This window comes from Moschus berezovskii, chromosome 10 (genome assembly GCF_049115385.1).
Source record: "Moschus berezovskii isolate FMDL1 chromosome 10, NW_MosBer_1.0, whole genome shotgun sequence".
NCBI classification, from domain to species: Eukaryota; Metazoa; Chordata; class Mammalia; order Artiodactyla; family Moschidae; genus Moschus; species Moschus berezovskii.
Window position 1 is genome coordinate 83,940,742 of NC_142469.1, and position 19,908 is coordinate 83,960,649.

The window sequence follows — 19,908 nt, forward strand, 5'->3', positions numbered from 1 at the left end:
GTTTTCAATTTCCAAGGGAGAATCTGATTGGCTTATCTGATGATCCAGAGTGCTCGTTTGTGAGGACTGTTTGTTCCAGGTCACCTCCTAGGGTGATGGCCAGTTTATGGACTGTGTCTTTTGGGTCACATGACCACTCTTAATCCAATCAGCCACAGCGGTTAGGGGGGAACTTTGGGGGCAATTATTTGTGCAACCTTTGTCCTAGGAATAGTTCGGGTCAGTTCTCTTGGCAGGGGCTTGGTTTCCTTTTTGAAAGGATACCAGGTAGAACAAACATCACACACACACACACACACACACACACTCAGAGATTAAAATAACAGTTATTATAATAATGGATGTATGAATAAAATGATTGAATTATGCGGTTACATGTAGGAAATAATGAATAAAGAGGGGAAGAAATCTACACTAACCCAGGGCCAAGAATTATAACAGCTTTATCCAAGTAAAGTTTCTTTGCAGTAAAGCAGTTTTCAAAACTGCATTTTCTTTCGCAAATCAGACCACCCTGCTGTCATATTCGTATCTTTCTGAAAGCCCCCTGCCCGGGGCTTACGTTCCGCCCAGTGGTAAAGAATCCGCCTGCCAATGCAGGAGCCACAGGAAACACCAATTCTATCCCTGGGTCTAGAAGATACTTTGGAGAAGGGCATGGCAACCCACTCCAGTATTCTTGCCTTGCAAATTCCCTGGACAGAGGATCCTGGCGGGCTACAGTCCGTGAGGGCAAGGAGTCAGACCGACTAAGCATGCAGGCAAAGGAGATCTCAGCATTCTGCACGTTAAGGGAGTTTTTTTTTTTTTTTTTCTTGCGTTCGGAGAGAGATCCTGGCAGGAAGTCAATTTCCAGGAAAAGATGCGGGGGTTGGAGCTCCTTGGCTCCGAGTGGCGCGGGGCAAAGGTGGCGGTAATTGGAGCACTGGATGCATTTTCCTAGAAGCCTCCAGCGCCCCGCCACCTGTGCGGGGTCTGCCCCCTTCTTGGCGTCTCCGCTCCAGAGTTTCCTCCTCCTAGGTTAGTCCCCCGGAGTGTGGGCGGCCCCATTCCTGAGCGCTGAAACTCTCCCCCCCTCCCCCCGCTCGCCCTCCGCCTGCGGCACACCAACCAGCCTTTCTCTTTGCCTAAGTCACTTCCTTCCTCGGCTTCTTCCTCCCCAGTGCGTTGAAGAAGGCAACCAGCCCGCACCGACGCTGCCCCAATTTTCTCGGAAAAGAACAGGAGGTAGAGAGGTGAGTGATCGCCCTGGAAAGTGGCGTCCAGGTAGAAAGGATGGACTGGGGTAGCCGGGGGAGGTCAAAGAGCCGGAGGAGGGGATCGTGGGCTGAGGTTGGAAAGCCAGGACCGGGAAGAGAGGGGGCTAAGGCGCCTGGAGGGTATAACTGGCATTGGGCTGAGCCGGGTGCTTGGGACCGCGTGGGCGCGCCCCCGCACCCCCCACCTCTCTGGCAGACTTCCGTACTCGGCTCACGTGACATTTTGCAGGGGGCGGACCGGGCAGGGAGATCAGCAGCGTTTATAAAGATTTTTTTTTTTTTTTTTTTTTTTACCGCGGAGCAACTTGCCGGCTTTGCACTTGGAGAGCCAGTTCCGCAGAACTGAGCGGGAACAGACTGGCAGTGAGGGGCCAGGCTCCCCACGAGGGATTCGGTGGCTTCAGGGCAGTGGGCTGTGCGGGCGCGGGCGGCGGGTGCGGATCTGAACGCTCCGCGTTCTGTGTACATGGTGGGGGGTAGTGAGAAGACACTAGCTGCTCGGGGAGCCCCAAGCCGGGTCCGTTTGCGTCGCTGGGTTTGGGCGCCGGCTCTCGAGGCGCGCCTGGGGCGCACCGATCGCCGGGGAGCGCGGGCCTCGCGGAGACAAAGGCTTCCGGGATTCGGATGCTGCCCTTCTCCGGGAGCCCGCCCGGACCCCGCAGTGCGCCCCGGAGCGGGGGCCGAGCCTTGCGCTCCCTAGCTCTGCGGCGGTGCCTGTGAGGACCGTCTGATGGCCTGCGGGGGACAGGGTCTTGGGACCCCTTCCCGGCCAGCTCCCAACTCGGCTCCGGGATGACCAAATATGGAGTGTGTGCGAGGAGGCGGGAAGGAACCCAGTCATTCTTTGACCTACACCAGCTGCTCGTCGGGGATTGTGGAGGGTTGGGAAAGAGTGGCCAGCCCTAGTGAGGACAAGTGGCTCCCGATTCCCAGATGTCCCCACTCGAGTAGGCATATTCCTTGACTTTAGAAAATCTCCAGGTATTGCCTCCAAACTTAAGAAAACAAACCAACCAAAAATTAAAAAAAAACCCACAAAACTGTTAAGAGGGTCCTTAAATATATTTTCAAGTGCCTACTGAAAGTGGAGCATTTCACACATGGCCCAGTCCGCCCACATTCCGCTTTCTTTGTGGTTCCCACGCACAGTGCCTAATTGGTTTCTGTCACAATGAGAGGGCTCAGCTAGCATCTGCCATCCCCTTCCCCTGAGCCTCCCATTGACCCAGCTCTTTCTTTCCCTTAGACTTGCTCTGCCCATGGCCTCTCATTGTTCTTGATCTTGCTGCTTGCACCAGCCCCAGGCTTATGTCCTCATAAAAAAATGTTGTGGACCTTCTGAGGTTTGTGCAGCAGAGTATTTTATACTCCTTTGTCCTCATTAAATAATCAAAAGAAATAAACCATGCCAGGTTATGTAGGCTAGCAATAGTTTTTAAGACTGTCATTTTCCTACTCCAAAGGATCAGTGCAGGGAGCCTTTTTTGCTTTTTAAGGGTTTTGTCTTAATAAGTACTCAAATATTTCACACAAATACAACTTACCTTTACATTTAGTTCTATTTGCATAATAACCAGCCCCACCCCAAAACAGCAGAAGAGGCAGAATGATGAAGTAAAAATAGCATTTAATTGTGAGAAACCCCTCTGAGTCAGTTTCATCATTCATAAAATAGGGATAAATAATACTTTGCAAGGTTTTTAGAATAAACACAGATAAGGAGCCTCAGGTGTAATTTATTATAAGGAAATTCTGGTTGTCTTCCCTTCTTAAAAGATGAACAAATGTGATGCACATATTCACACTACTTAAGAGTGGGATTTCCTTTTTGAGTCTCATCCTTAAAGGAAAACTGACTGATGTGGATGGTGGTGGGTGGAAGGAATGGAAAATGATGTTAAAGAGATGAATATTCTGGGTGGGAGGAAATCAAACTATCTGAGAATTAGAGAAGACTGTAATCCCCTTGGACATTTCCCTTTACCTTTTGTCCAATGTGGGCTGATTTCCTTGTCAACCCTCACAGATCCTACTACTTCTACAAACTTTATTCTCCATTAGATAGTTTTGATTATTAGAGAAATATTTTCTCTTATGGCTTCCAAATCTGCCTTTCTGTTTACCTGTCTGTTCTACCCAATATGGTAACACAAACAAGACTATTCACATGAGTACATAATGGAGTTTTATTTTTTTTTAAAGCAGCAGGTCATCTCTAAGGCTAACTTTAAAAGTCAAGATTCTTTAGAGTGCAAGTGACAGAAACTCAAACCAGCATAAGCAAAACCACAGAAGATTGATTAGTTCATGTAACAGGAAAATCCAAGGTTATCAGTTCAGTTCAGTTCAGTTCAGTCGCTTAGTTGTGTTCGACTCTCCGCGACCCCATGAATCACAGCACGCCAGGCCTCCCTGTCCATCACCAACTCCCAGAGTTCACTCAAACTCATGTCCACAGAGTCGGTGATGCCATCCAGCCATCTCATTCTCTGTCGTCCCCTTCTCCTCCCGCCCCCAACCTTTCCCAGCATCAGAGTCTTTTCCAGTGAGTCAACTCGTCGCATGAGGTGGCCAGAGTATTGCAGTTTCAGCTTTAGCATCAGTCCTTCCAATGAACACCCAGGATTGATCTCCTTTAGAATGGACTGGTTGGATCTCCTTGCAGTCCAAGGGTCTACCAAGAGTCTTCTCCAACACCACAGTTCAAAAGCATCAATTCTTTGGCGATCAGCTTTCTTCACAGTCCAACTCTCACATCCATACATGACCATGGGAAAAACCATAGCCTTGACTAGACGGACCTTTGTTGGCAAAGTAATGTCTCTGCTTTTTAATATACTATCAAGGTTGGTCATAACTTTCCTTCCAAGGAGCAAGCGTCTTTTAATTTCATGGCTGCAGTCAGCATCTGCAGTGATTTTGGAGCCCAAAAAAATAAAGTCTGACACTGTTTCCACTGTTTTTCCATCTATTTCCCATGAAATGATGGGACCAGATGCCATGATCTTTGTTTTCTGAATGTTGAGCTTCAAGCCAACCTTTTCACTCTCCTCTTTCACTTTCATCAAGAGGCTTTTGAGTTCCTTTTCACTTTCTGCCATAAGGGTAGTGTCATCTGCATATCTGAGGTTATTGATATTTCTCCCGGCAATCTTGATTCCAGCTTGTGCTTCTTCCAGCCCAGCGTTCCTCATGATGTACTCTGCATATAAGTTAAATAAACAAGGTGACAATATACAGCCTTGACGTACTCCTTTTCCTATTTGGAACCAGTCTGTTGTTCCATGTCCAGTTCTGACTGTTGCTTCCTGACCTGCATACAGGTTTCTCAAGAGACAGGTCAGGTGGTCTGGTATTCCCATGTCTTTCAGAATGTTCCACAGTTTGTTGTGATCCACACAGTCAAAGGCTTTGGCATAGTCAATGAAGCAGAAATAGATGATTTTCTGGAACTCTCTTGCTTTCTCCATGATCCAGCGGATGTTGGCAATTTGATCTCTGGTGCCTCTGCCTTTTCTAAAACCTGCTTGAACATCTGGGAGTTCACGGTTCACATATTGCTGAAGCCTGGCTTGGAGAATTTTGAGCATGACTTTACTAGCGTGTGAGATGAGTGCAATTGTGCGGCAGTTTGAGCATTCTTTGGCATTGCCTTTCTTTTGGATTGGAATGAAGACTGACCTTTTCCAGTCCTGTGGCCACTGCTGAGTTTTCCAAGGTCATATGTAGGCTCAATCACTGATGCATGGTTGAAATTTTCTTTGTGCTGGATTTATTCCTGACAGGCTGTTTTCACATGGTAGCCGTTTATATACCGGCCGGCCTTAAACTTAGAGCCCAGTAGGAGAGTGTTGTTTTACTAGTAGTCTGGCAAAATTCCTGGGCTGACCCCATTGTTCAAAGCGGGATCACCTATCCTATGCTCCTAACCAATTACTCTGACTTTGAACCATTCCTGGAGTCCAGAATGAGGCTCCACCCAAGATCCATGAGGTAAGAACAAGGAAGGAACGGTTCTATCAAAAAAAAAAAAAAAAAATTGGACTGCTGGTGCCAGAAGGTAGAAAGGGTGCTGCTGCTGCTGCTGCTAAGTCACTTCAGTCGTGTCCGACTCTGTGTGACCCCATAGACGGAAGCCCATCAGGCTCCCCTGTCCCTGGGATTCTCCAGGCAAGAACACTGGAGTGGGTTGCTATTTCCTTCTCCAATGTGTGAAAGGGAAAAGTGAAAGTGAAGTCGCTCAGTCGTGTCCGACTCTTAGCGACCCCACGGACTGCAGCCTTCCAGGCTCCTCCATCCATGGGATTTTCCAGGCAAGAGTACTGGAGTGGCTTGCCATTGCTGAGCAGGGAAAAAAACAACAGCTATTCAACACACTGACATTAACAGGATTTTTTCCCTACCACTAATCTCATGGCATGTCTTTCAGTTGTGTCCTCTGGTTATATTTTAGCGTTTTAGTGCCTCTATAAAACTGTATTTTGAATTGAATATAATGTTATAATTTCACCAATAAATATAAAGTTCAAATTTGGACACTAATTTTTGATAACCGGGTTTTATGTAGCTGCATTAACCTAAGATGTTGCATCTTGTTGCAGTGTTGTTGTTTAGTCGCTAAGTCCCGTCCAGCTCTTTTGGGATCCCGTGGACTGTAGCCCTTCAGGCTCCTCTGTCCATAGAATTTCCCAGGCAAGAACACTGGAATGGGTTTTTGCCATTTCCTACTTCAGGGATCTTCCCCACCCAGGGATCAAACCCGTGTCTCTTGCATCTCCTGCGTTGGCAGGCAGATTCTTTACCACTGAGCCACCAGGGAAGCCCATCTTGTTGCAATATAAGCTTCTTAAATTAAAAGATTTACACAGAAGTGTAGCAGATGGTAGTGGTGCTTTTAATTATTAGCTATTAGAAATCTGGGGTCCTGATCAATCATCACCCCAAAGTATACCATTCCGGCCGTCCTGCTCTTTTCATCCCTTATTTAATTTGGAAAACTTAAAACAGGCTGCGTTGATGCCTCTTCTGCCCGTGCTTTTCACCCTCATATTGCTGCTTCCAGTGTAAATTATTTCCTTCTTGTCGAAACTCATTCTTCCTTCTTTCCTGCTTTACTTCTTTGCTCCTTCTTGTCGAAACTCATTCTTCCCCCTTTCCTGCTTTACTTCTTTGCTCCAGCAGAGCTGGGTTTCTCTCCTTCAGCTCTCCCTGCGGCTTCCCTGTTTCTTGCTGATATCTGTCTCCTCGCACTTTCTGTAGCTGTTTGCCACGCCCCCTTTAGGCTTCCTTTTCTGTGTCTGAGTCCACTTCCTCCCCTTAGAGCTCGTCTCTGGGCCTCACTGAAATCAGCAGCTCCCTGGCAATAACTCCCACAGGTGTTTTCATCCCCTCTCATGCCTTTGCTCATTTTCCTGTTTGCCAGCCAATTATTTGCTGAAGTCCTACTCTTGGTCCCAGACGGGGTCCCACAGTAGCAGAACGGTCAGATCCCCGCAGAGAGGAGCTCACTGTCTAGTGATAAAAGACAAGAAGCTGGTCATTCCAGTCAAGTGATGAAGTGGATGCGCAATACTGTGGGAACACACACGGGGGAGCACTCCTACTCTGGGGTTTCAGGGAGGGCTTCCTGGAGGAAGTTGTATCTCAGTTGGGACTGGACAAGTAGACGTTAACTCCAAGAAAGAGGAAGAGTCAGAGTTGGGTTGAAGAAGCAGTACCTGTGAAGGCTGGACATAAGAGAGTGAGGGGACATTTGAGGAATGAAAAGAAGTGCCGTGTAACTGCAACCTGGCATTCAAGGGCATAGATGTGAGGTGGCTGGAATGATGGGCACAGATCCAGCCAATGGAGGACCTCATGAGCCAAGGGAACGCCCAGCTGCTATGCTGACCCTGAATTCCTTCCTCATCCGAAGATGAATGGTGTTCACCACAGGCTCTCCACTGCAGTCAGATTGCATTATGAACTGCTGGGGGAAGACCATGAGTATTTGTGACCCGGAAGTCATCACTGCACTGACCTCATGGTACTAAAATTGCATTCGGAGGGTTCCACCTGGACCGCCTTTTTCACCTCGGGGCTCCTAGAGGGGAGGGATTGTGTTGGTTTATCCAGTTTACCCTGGTACCTCCAGCTCCTAGTTTCAGGCTTGCCTCAGGTGTGCTGCGGTTTCTCCTTGTTTCTGTGCTTTTACATATTCTCTTCCCGATGCTTTTCCCAACTACTTACCTGGCCCACTCCTTCCCCCAGGAGCCTCCCTGAAACCTGTGGCTCTCTCCTTCAAGCTCCCTTAAAGCGTTGGACCCGTCACTCAAAGAGAGCTTGTCCCATTGCTAGTCATTCCAGGCCTTTCTCTGCTTCTGGATGATGAGTTCCCTGAGGGCGGGTCTTGTGTCACTCACCTTTGTGTTTCTGGTGCCAGGCGGAGCTTGGGTTTGGAGTTAATAGCGGGTGCAAGGAGAATGGCTTCATTCTCTCCAGTAGACTGCATGGAGTAAGAGTGGGACTGCCCACAAGGGCAGTTATAAAGATGGGGGAAATGGAGGTACTCTACCTGGGGGAGATACATCACACACGTGTTTTTAGGAGGAGGGACATGGTAAGTTAATAGTAACAAATGCTACATGAAAAAAACCAAGGGCCCTTGGATTTGGCAAGATATGCGTAATGGAATCTAGAAACTAATAATAGAGATTTTTTTTTTCTCCCTCAGGCAGCAATGAATGTGGATCATGAAGTTAAACTCTTGGTGGAGGAAATTCATCGTCTTGGTTCAAAAAGTAAGTATTATATGATAGATACGGTGTTTCTTCTGAGTTTGCTTTAGAGCAAGAAGGACTAACTCTTTGGGAGCTGTACTGTGCTGTGTTAAGTCGCTTCGGCCGTGTCCCACTCTTTGGGACTCCATGGATTGTAGACCATCAGGCTACTCTTTTCATGGTTTTCTCCAGGCAAGAATACTGGAGTGGGTTGCCATTTTCTTCTCCAAACTCTTGGTAGAAGCCTAAAAGTTTTGGCAGCTGTCAGCTAACTGCTCTCAGCCCTGAAGTAATTTCTGGAGACACAGAGCTATTGGGGTATTGTGATTCTTATACAAAGAATGGTTGAGTTATTTGATTATCCTTTGAATGGAAAGAAAATCACTGTACATCTGTAACCTAGCTGCATTGAAATGTTGTAATTGGATCTTGTTCGAATTTTTGTCATACTATTAAAATTCATTTTTTTTCTGCTTTACCCTGCCACCATTTTGCAAATTGCCAAATGACTAGGGACTCATTGAAATTGCAATACATTGTCTTTATTTTCTTCTAACTTTTGAATTTTGTATAATCAGGTATTTATGTATATATAACTAAAAGAACCCATCCTTTGGGTAGTTTTTTTTAAAAAAGTCAACTTTTCCCTCAGCAGCATATAAGCAGCACCATGAAGTCTGAGACATGTAAAATTGGTAGTATTAGTGCCCTTTTCCTAAACTGTAATGAAAGCAACTCTTATGCTTGTAACTGTAAGTATCAATATTTTGTACATCTCAGACCAGACATGTAATAGTTTGGGGAGCATTTTAAAAATTGTAAGAGCAATAGATGTATTCAGCAACAACTGGGATAATGGACCCCAAAGTTTTAAAATTATATCATGTAAGTGAAAAACAACTTTAAAAAGTACCTTATAAGAGTTGTCCTGTCATTGTAGCTTTTTTTTTTTTTTTGACATTGGAGGATAATTGCTTTACAATGTTGTGTCATTATTATAGTTTGATTTTCTTACATATAGCTGTGATTACTTATGAATCACAAATCATTTGAAATAGCAAGAGGTACTTTGAACATTCCATTGTCATTATTATCAAACATCCCCTGTAGTTTTCTTTTGCTTATGTAACATTACTCCAAACTTTATGACATGAAACAACAAATGTGATATTTTTCATTAAAGATATATTGAAGTATAGTTAATTTAAAGCATTGTATTAATTTCTGCTATACTGCAAAGTGATTCAGTTATACATATATATGTATTCTTTTCCATTATAGTTCATCATGGGAAGTTGAATATAGTTCTCTGTGCTATACAGTAGGACCTTTTTGTTTATCCATTTTATGTATAATAGTTTGTGTCTACCAACCACAAACTCAAACCCTCACACCACCTCCTTCTTGGCAACCACAAGTCTGTTCTTTTTGTGAGTCTGTTTCTGTTTCGTAAATAAGCTCATTTGTGTCATATTTTGGATTTCACATGTTAGTGATATCACATGGTGTTTGTCTTTCTCTTTCTGACTTACTTCACTGGGTATGATCATCTCTAGGTCCAGCCATGTTGCTGCAAATGGTATTTTTTCATTCCTCTTTGTGGCCGAGTAGTATTCCATTGTATGTATGTACCACGTTTTCTTGTAAATAGTGTTACTGTGATCATAGGGGTGCATGTATTACCTTTTTGAATTATAGTTCTGTCCACATTTAATATCTTAATGGTTATGTAGGCTGGGAGTCTGTCTCAATCTTTTTGGGCTGCTGTAACAAAATACTCCAGACTGTGGCTTATAAACAGCAGAAATTTTATTGCTTATAGTTCTAAAGGCTAGAGGCCCGAGATCAGTGTGCCAACATGGTCAACTTGGAGTCTTCTTCTAGGTCTTGGACTTCTTCTATCTTTTCATGGTGAAAGGGACTAGGAATCTCTTTGTAGCCTTTATATATCTTTATATATTATCAGTCTGTCTGTCTGTTATTGTGGTAACACTGATTTATAAGATCTTGTAAGTTTCATATAGAATAATATTGGGTTGACAAAAATATCATTCAGGATTTTCCATTACATCATATGGAAAAACTCAAATGAACTTACTGGCCACCCCAATACTTAGCAGATTGAACTTGCACTTCAAAATAAGCAGGTTTACAAACTAGATGACTGTAAGGTAATTATTATAACTTGTATAAGGATGAAAATATTTTGAACACTGCAGCTTCACCAGGCTTCCTTGACTTACCTATTCCTGGTAATAGGTAATAGAGTTGGAAAGCATCTATGGAGATACATTATCTACTGACAGATTAAGGTTAATTATTTATGTTATGTCTGGAATAATGTTGACTAATCTAAACTATAAATTTGATGAATAGATTGATGAGTTTAATCTTTTTCTTTTAAAATAGAGTTCTTTAAAGCCTTTCATTTTTCATCCCATCACTTCAGTTCAGTTCAGTCGTGTCCGACTCTTTGCAACCCCATGGACTGCAGCACACCAGGTTTCCCTGTCCATCACCAACTCTCGGAGCTTGCTCAAACTCATGTCCATCGAGTCGGTGTTGCCCTCCAACCATCTCATCTTCTGTTGTCCCCTTCTCCTCCTACCTTTAATCTTTCCCAGAATAGGGGTCTTTTCCAGTGAGTCATTTCTTCACATCAGGTGGCCAAAGTATTGGAGTTTCAGCTTCAGCATCAGTCCTTTTCATGAATATTCAGGACTGATTTCCTTTAGGATGGACTGGTTGGATTTCCTTGCAGTCCAAGGGACCCTTAAGTGTCTCCTCAAACACCTCCAACACACAGTTCAAAAGCATCAATTCTTCGGTGCTCAGTTTCTTTATAGTTCAACTCTCACATCCTCACATGACTACTGGAAAAACCATAGCTTTGACAAGATGGACCTTTGTTGGCAAAGTAACGTCTCTGCTTTTTAATATGCTGTCTAGGTTGGTCATAACTTTTTTTCCAAGGAGTAAGTGTCTTTTAATTTCATGGCTGTAGTCACCATCTGCAGTGATTTTGGAGCCCCCAAAATAAAGTCTTTCACTGTTTCCATTGTTTTCCTCATCTATTTGCCATGAAGTGATGGGACCAGATACCATGGTCTTAGTTTTCTGAATGTTGAGCTTTAAGCCAACTTTCCCACTCTCCTCTTTCACTTTCATCAAGAGGCTCTTTAGTTCTTCTTTACTTTCTGCCATAAGGGTGGTGTCATCTGCATATTTGAGGTTATTGATATTTCTCCCGGCAATCTTGATTCCAGCTTGTGCTTCTTCCAGCCCAGCGTTTCTCATGATGTATTCTGCATATAAGTTAAATAAGCAGGGTGACAATATACAGCCTTGACGTACTCCTTTCCCGATTTGGAACCAGTCCATTGTTCCATGTCCAGTTCTAACTGTTGCTTTTTGACCTGCATACAGATTTTTCAGGAGGAAGGTCAGGTAGTCTGGTGTTCCCATCTCTTTCAGAATTTTCCACAGTTTATTGTGATCCACACATCCAAAGGCTTTGGCATAGTCAATAAAGCAGAAGTAGATGTTTTCCTGGAACTCACTTGCTTTTTCAATGATCCAGCAGATGTTGGCATTCTCTGGGTCATGTACCTTTTCTAAATTCAGCTTGAACATCTGGAAGTTCACGGTTCATGTACTGTTGAAACCTGGCTTGAAGAATTTTGAGCATTATTTTGCTAGTGTGTGAGATGAATGCAATCGTGCAGTAGTTTTTGCATTCTTTGGCATTGCCTTTCTTTGGGATTAGAATGAAAACTGACCTTTTCCAGTCCTGGTTTGCTGAGTTTTCCAAATTTGCTGGCATATTGAGTGCAGCACTTTCACAGCATCATCTTTCAGGATTTGAAATAGCTCAACTGGAATTCCATCACTTCACTTTGTTCGTAGTGATTCTTCCTAAGACCCACTTGACTTCGCATTCCAGGATATCTGGTTCTAGGTGAGTGATCACACAATCGTCGTTATCTGGGTCATGAAGATCTTTTTTGTATAGTTCTGTGTATTCTTGCCACCTCTTCTTAATATATATCTTCTGCTTCTGTTAGATTCATACCAGTTCTGTCCTTTATTGTGCCCATCTTTGCATGGAATGTTCCCTTGGTATCTCTGATTTTCTTGATTTCTGATTTTTATCCTATAGAAAAGAGTTAAGTGGATAAAGTGTATTTGGAGATTTAAATTCTTTAACAAATGTACCTTGAGTGCTGCCTTTGTGCTCAAGTGCTAGAGATGGGAAAATAAATAAAAGTCCATCTCAGCCCTGTGGGCCTCTTTAGGTAGTGAGAAGACAGATAAATTGGAAGCATGTTTTGGGAAGTGATTAAGAGCGTGTGCTCTCGAGTCAGACTCTGGGAAGGAATTCCAGCTCTTCCACATTCCTGCTGTGTGACCTTGGGCACATTTCTAAACTTTTCTGTGCCTTGGTTTCCTTATTTGTATGATGATACTACTCTATTTCAGTGAGTGTTGGAGACACATTTTTCACACTTTAAAATCTCTAAAATAAGGATTATTTTATGATCCATGGTATGCTATCGTTAAATTGGCAGTTTAATTGGAACATGACATAATGGTGCTTCTTACAATCAATGGTGTCTTATCTTTGACAAAATGGTTAAGTGAGTTTTAATGACTGTAAAATGTATTGAACAGTTCTAGGAACATACTGAGTACTCAATAAATGGTAGCTTTCATTACTGTAATTGATGATGAATGCTTTGATTGATATATATTCCATTTTTTAAGAAGCGCTATTAACTCGACTAAAGGAATCATAAGAGGACTTCTCAGAGAAGGTGACGTTTGAGTCCATTTTTGAAGAACAACTAATTGAGCTAGAAAAGAGGATCTGGGATGCCAGGTAGATGGCTCGAAGTGGACAAAGTTACCAGGGGAGGTGATTCTTATCACCCTGGATTATAGCAGGTTGCTCATTTTGACTGAATCACAAGATGCATGGAATAAGATGGCAGGAAGCCAGGTGAGAGGTGAGGCAAGGGCAGAGGATGAAGAATCTTATTCACTCTATCTTAAAGGTGCTAGGGAGCCATTGAAAGATTAAAGTAAAAGAATATCAATTAAGCTTGTATCATACAAAGTTTCTTCCACATTTTAAATTCTGTATGAATGTGGAGGATGTAGTGAGGGTAAAAATGGAGAAGGGGAGACTCATAAGGAGTCTGACAGTTAGCCATGTGAGAATCAGTTGGGACCTGGAATTAATTGTCCACGGAGAGGGAAGGCTAGAGCAACAGAAGATACAAAGAAGGTGGCATCACTCAGACATTTGTCAGATTGAGGGGTTAGCGGGCAGGAGAACTCCAAGATTACAACAGGGTTTCTGCCTTTGGTGGCTTTAAAAAATTTAATGTAAATTGAGAATTTACCATAGACTGGGCGTGCTATAAAAGACTTTACCTACATTCTATGTTTTAATCCTTGTAACAACTCCGAGAGGGATATTTTTACCCTTGTTTGATGGATGAAGTAACTGCAGCTCAGAGAGCTTGAAGGACCAACCAGGTTACCCAGCAGCTGTACTGATTCCTGTCATCAGCGAAAGGTTTTCATTGCCAACAAAGGGTCGTGCTGCTGGAAGTGAAAGACTCAAACAAGTACCTCTTGGCTTTCCAGGCCAAGCATGGTCAGACTCCCTGTTTTCTGTTACCAACTTATTTCTTCCTTCTTCTCTTAGATGGTTTACTTGAGCTGAGTAAATTAGTCACTGTTCCCCTAGATACTTAACTTCTTTCACCTGTGCCTATGACTTGGCATATTCTCCCATTTCTTTCACTCATAATTGAACCAGTAATCACTGATCTAGTGCTTAGCATGGGCTGGACACTGTGCTCTGTGCTTCAGAACTGTGTCCCCAACCATACAGTGTGGGAGGTATTAAGATCCCCATTATACAGATGAGGAAACAGGCTTAGGGAATTTATGCAGGTTTCCCAGGCCAAGCAACTAGCAGATGGCCAAAATTTCAACTGAGGACTGTCAGGGTGTTTGTTTGTTTGTTTTGTTTTTAAAGCTCTGTATTATATGCCCCTTAAAGTCTGGTGGCTCAGAGGGTAAAGCATCTGCCTGCAATGTGGGAGACCCGAGTTCAACCCCTGGGTCGTGAATCTCCCCTGGAGAAGAAAATGGCAACCCATGCCAGTATTCTTGCTGGAGAAACCCATGGACAGAGGAGCCTGGTAGGCCACAGTCCACGGGGTTGCAAATAGTCGGACACAAGTGACTGCTGACTTCACTTTCTTTACTTTCTTTCTTTAAAGTCCAGAACAGTTACCACCAGTCATGAAATCTTCCCTTCCTGGTCTAGTCCAGAGTCATCTTGGTCTTGATAAACAATCATGTACCTCTTTGTCCTGTTTTTCTACCTACTGTGTGTATGGTTATTTCCTTGTGGGAGGGGAAATCATTTCTTTGATAGCTAGAAAGTGATTCTATACTTCCTTCTCCCTGCCTCTAGTGCCCAGCACTCGCTACACCCACAGTAGGAGTTTATTAAGTCAAGTGCTCTAGCAGAGGAGCACGGGAACCCAAGAACTTGCTGTGATGGCCATCTCCTTCACAGGGGTACAGCTTTGGGAGGGAATAACTTGAAGCATTGCAGTAGGATGGGGTGAAATGTTCAGCCAGGTAGATCGAAGGATTCAGCTGACAGTGAGGAAGTGTCCTTGATTACCCTTATCTATGAGACTTCCTCTTATTGACTTTTAACCAAAGATCCACCTTTTGTTTACCTTAATTAAAAAAAGACTTTATTTTTTAAGGGCAGTTTTAGATTTACAATAAAACTGGGTGGAAGGTGCTGAGATTTCCCATATACCCTCTGCTCCCACACATGCGTAGTCTTCCCTATTATTAACATCTTCCACCAGAGGGGTGCCTTGTTATAGTTGATGCCTCTGCAGCGTTGTGGTTCAGTTGCTAAGGTGTGTCTGACTCTTTGTGCCCCCATGAATTGCAGCATGCCAGGCTTCCCTGTTCTTCACTCTCTCCTGGATTTCGTTCAAACTCATGTCCATCGAGTCAGTGATGCCATCCAACCATCTCATCCTCTGTCAACCCCTTCTCCTCTTGTCCTCAATATTTTCCAAAATCAGGGTCTTTTCCAATAAGTCTACCCCTAATAGCTCAGTTGGTAAAGAATCTGCCTGCAGTGCAGGAGACCCACGTTCGATTCCTGGGTTGGGAAGATCCCCTGGAGAAGGGAAAGGCTACCCATTCCAGTATTCTGGCCTGGAGAATTCCATGGACAAACAAACACCCTGACAGTCCTCAGGTGAATCTGTAGTCCATGGGGTTGCAAAGAGTCAGACATGACTGAGTGACTTTCACTTTCACTTCAAAGTATTGGAGCTTCAGCTTCAGCGTCAGTCCTTCCAGTTAATATTCAGGGTTGATTTCTTTTAGGTTTGACTGGTTTGATCTCTAGGATTGATCCTGCATTGACATATAATTATCACCTAGAGTCCATAGTTCACATTACATTTCACTCTTGATTTTGTACATTCTGTGGGTTTGAACTGATGTGTAATGATGTCTCCATCATTATAATATCACAGAGTGTCTTCATTGCTTTAAAAATTCTTTGTGTTCTGCCTGTTCACCTCTCCCCTATCCTAACCATTGAAAACCACTGATGTTTTTACTTTGTTTTCTCTTTTTCTATAGTTTTGCCTTTTCCAGAATATCCCATAGTTGGAGTCATATAGCACACAGCTTTTTTTCAGATTGCTTTCTTTCATTTACTAATATGTGTTTAAAATTCCTCCAGGTTTTTCATGACTTGATAGCTCATTTCTTTTTAGTGTTTATTTTAATTTTTAGCATCGATGTTAAAAACTGGCCTTCAAACTAGATAATGTAGAGATTCTGGTAAATAAAGACTTCTTCATTTTTGAGGTCACCACTCCTTTCCTGGGGTTTCTGAGCATGTTCAGAACACACTTAGAGAAATACTGTTCCTGATCTGGGGTTTCTCTTATATTTGTTATTTTTACTGATTCAACAACTGAAAATTAGGAAATTGAAATTTAGAGACTTCCCTGGCAGTCCAGTGGTTAAGACTGCCTTCCAGCGCAGGGCATGCAGGTACGATCCCTGATCAGGGAGCTAAGATTCTACATGCCTTGTGGCCAAAAAACAAAATCACAGAACAAAAGCAATATTGTAACAAATTCAATAAATATTTTAAAAATGGTCCACACCAAAAAAACCTTTAAAAAAAATCAAAATTTAGACAGAGAGGAATGGTCAACCATATAAGCACTGTAACACATTCACTTTTTGTTAATGTTTCTTGGTTCTTACTCCACTCTTTGTACAGATGATACTAAGGCTAGAAGATATACTACACATTGCATTTACTCCATTCCTTTTTGAATCTGGCAAGAAGTTACACTGAATTTTTGACTGTTGACTGTCACATTGTGATGTTGGTTAACCTCCAGTTGTTTATGAAAGATGATATGTATTTGCCATACATGGTGGCAATAAACAGACTTTGCATTGGCTAACATTGTGCTTTCTCAATTAGATGCTGATGGAAAATTAAGTGTGAAATTTGGGGTCCTCTTCCAAGATGACAAATGTGCCAACCTCTTTGAAGCACTGGTAGGGACTCTCAAAGCGGCAAAACGAAGGAAGATTATTACATACTCAGGAGAGCTACTTTTGCAAGGTGTTCATGATGATGTTGACATTATATTGCTTCAAGATTAATGTGGTTTGCATAGTTCTGTTTATTGTTTTTTGTTTGCTTCTGGTAAACTGGAATATTAAGTCAAAGGACAAACATACGAACCTACTTAATGTATTTTTATAGAACTTTATAAACAAAAGAAGACTCATTTTAGAAGTCCGTCCTTTTTTCTATCTTGAAAACAAATTTGTGTGTTACACTGTAAAATGAACAAAACCTATTATTTTTCTCAGGAATCTGGTTGGAAAGTGTAAACAACGTGGCTTTTTTGGTGGGGGTACCAGGAATGTTTGTTTCATAAATTATTCATAAACAATTTCTACAGATATTGGACATTCTGTGAAATCAAGAAACAAACTTGTAAGACTAGCTACCACAAGGAATGTAATGTTTATGTAATAAAAACATATAACTCCCTTAAAATTGTCTTATTGTCTTATTTTGTCATTTGAAGTTTATGTACCTCACAGACTTGAGTTTTTGCATCAACATTAGGTAACTGCAGTAAAAGTCTTAATTTGGAGAAATATTTTCTTAAAACTACAGAATTTAAAAAGTAGGGATGATTAGTATTACAACTGGGCCTTGTTAAATATAATGATTTTGATGCCTATAACGTGCTTAACACTGGTAGGGGACATGCCCCAAAATGTAACCCCAAAACTTCACTTTCTAACTGGATTAGTCAGACCCACCTGAAACAATACAGGAGTATTTATGATTGCATGTTGCAGCTTGTAGTACAGAACTGAAAATGATACAGAATCTCAAGGAGGACAAGATCAGTGAAAGGCCTTGTGGTTGGAAGAGGTATCAGTTCAGTCCAGTTCAGTTGCTCAGTCATGTCCGACTCTCCGCGACCCCATGAATCACAGCACGCCAGGCCTCCCTGTCCATCACCAACTCCCGAAGTTCACTCAAACTCATGTCCACAGAGTCTGTGATGCCATCCAGCCAACTCAATCTCTGTCTTCCCCTTCTCCTCCTGCCCCCAACCTTTCCCAGCATCAGAGGAAGAGGTATAGAAGAGGCAAATTTGTAGGATTAGAGCTGATTATACTCAGAGGGGGAAAGATGGGATGGGTGAGGGTGATGACCCAAGGGAAGGCAGTGGGACATGGATTATTAGCAAGGCATGATTTTGTGAGAGGACATCAGAATTCACTGGCACTTCATAGTCACTGAACATTTATTGAGCCTTATTACACTAATCCTCATATAACCCTGTGAGATCGGTATTAATGTTACCTCCCATTTCATAGAAAGACAAAGAAAAGTTAAGAGCTTGTTTAAGTTTACCCAGTCAGAAAGTAGGTAAGTCAGGATTTTGAAATTTGACTCATCTAATTGGCAAGTCCAGGGATGGGAGGGACTTCAGGCATGGCTGGCTCCAGGGACTCAACCACTGTTGTTTAAACACTGCCTTGCCATGTTGGCTGTGATGCATTTTTTGGTTCTTTCTCATTCTCTTTCTGCTGTAAATAGATTTCCTGCATATATTAATAGATGCCTGCAGATAGTTGCAAATGCATCTACTCTTGAATTAGCAACACTAGTAGAGAGAGAATTATATATTATTAATCATATATAATTATATTCCATTAATTATATATAATTGATTATAACTGTTAATTATGAACTTTAAGACAGGAACTCTTATTGGCTCCACTGCAGCATAAGTTGAAGCATAAGTTGGCCCTTCTGATCAATAGCATTTGCCAGAGGGATGAGATATCTTGGATGTCCTGGGTCATATGCTTGTTTCTGAGTGAGGATTGAATAGGACCTGTGCTTCACAGCCTCACCTCAAATAGGAGAGGGATAGTTTCCTAAGGGAAGGATGCTGAGCACATGGGAACAACACAGGTTGACCATAGATAAAGGACACCTTTGAGGGATGCATCCACAAAACCATACATATGAGAGAAAACAAAAGATAAATGAGAAATGGTCAAAAGATACTATGGTCTAGGCTCAGTAACTGGGAGAAAAATGTGTTTGCTGAGACAGGGAAATTGAGTGGAGCAGGAAGGCTGGTTTTAGGCAAAGTACATTTGGACATGGTGGACTTGGAGTGTTTGGACTGGAAACATGTAATAAGCAGGTGAGGATTAGGTTCTGAAACTTAGGTGAAGGTTCAGGAATATCGATAGAGACCTGAAAATTATTTTGATTTTTATATGTATAGATAATCATAATTCTGCCTCTATTATTACCTAAGTTGAGGTTTTAATTATTAGGCATTTAGAAAACAGAGAAGAAATATAACCTACAGACTTTGTAAAAGCCTGGCGTGAAAAATTGAAGCAATTTTAAAAGGAAAACAATTTGGGTAGCTCACATGTCTGATGGAATGTTTTTGAGAGGAGGTTGATCATAGTCCAGTTCAGTTCGGTTCAGTCGCTCAGTCGTGTCCGACTCTTTGCGACCCCATGAATCACAGCATGCCAGGCCTCCCTGTCCATCACCAACTCCTGGAGTTCACCCAAACTCATGTCCATTGAGTCATTGATGCCATCCAGCCATCTCATTCTCTGTCGTCCCCTTCTCCTCCTGCCCCCAATCCCTCCCAGCATCAGTCTTTTCCAGTGAGTCAACTCGTCGCATGAGGTGGCCAAAGTATTGCAGCTTCAGCTTTAGCATCAGTCCTTCCAATAGTCCAAGGCCTCCTTAAAACTTCAGAAGGTGAAAAGAGTTACTCAATTTGTTACTTTGTTTAGTGTCTTCTTCAGTTCAGTTCAGTTCAGTAGCTTAGTTATGTCCGACTCTTTGCGACCCCATGAACCACAGCACGCCAGGCCTCCCTGTCCATCACCAACTCCCGGAGTTCACTCAAACTCATGTCCATCGAGTCGGTGATGCCATCCAGCCATCTCATTCTCTGTTGTCCCCATCTCCTCCTACCCCCAATCCCTCCTAGCATCAGACTCTTTCCCAGTGAGTCAACTGGTCGCATGAGGTGGCCAAATTATTGGAGTTTCAGCCTTAGCATAAGTCCTTCCAATGAACACCCAGGATTGATCTCCTTTAGAATGGACTGGTTGGATTTCCTTGCAGTCCAAGGGACTCTCAACAGTCTTCTCCAGCACCAAGGTTCAAAAGCATCTTGGTGAGTATCAAATGCAATTTCAAACCCATAATGGTTTTAGAATTTGAGAAA

General features: G+C 42.8%; 1 protein-coding gene across 1 annotated transcript; it reads left to right on the forward strand.

Annotated features, from left to right (window-relative positions):
• Positions 1-1,080: 1,080 nt before the first annotated feature.
• On the forward strand, positions 1,081-17,171 carry ABRACL (ABRA C-terminal like). Its single transcript, XM_088840788.1, has 3 exons — positions 1,081-1,235; positions 7,972-8,038; positions 16,584-17,171. The coding sequence occupies exons 2-3, from the start codon at positions 7,978-7,980 to the stop codon at positions 16,766-16,768; spliced, it is 246 nt and encodes an 81-aa protein (XP_088696914.1). The 5' UTR covers positions 1,081-1,235; positions 7,972-7,977; the 3' UTR covers positions 16,769-17,171.
• The last annotated feature ends 2,737 nt before the right edge of the window (positions 17,172-19,908 follow it).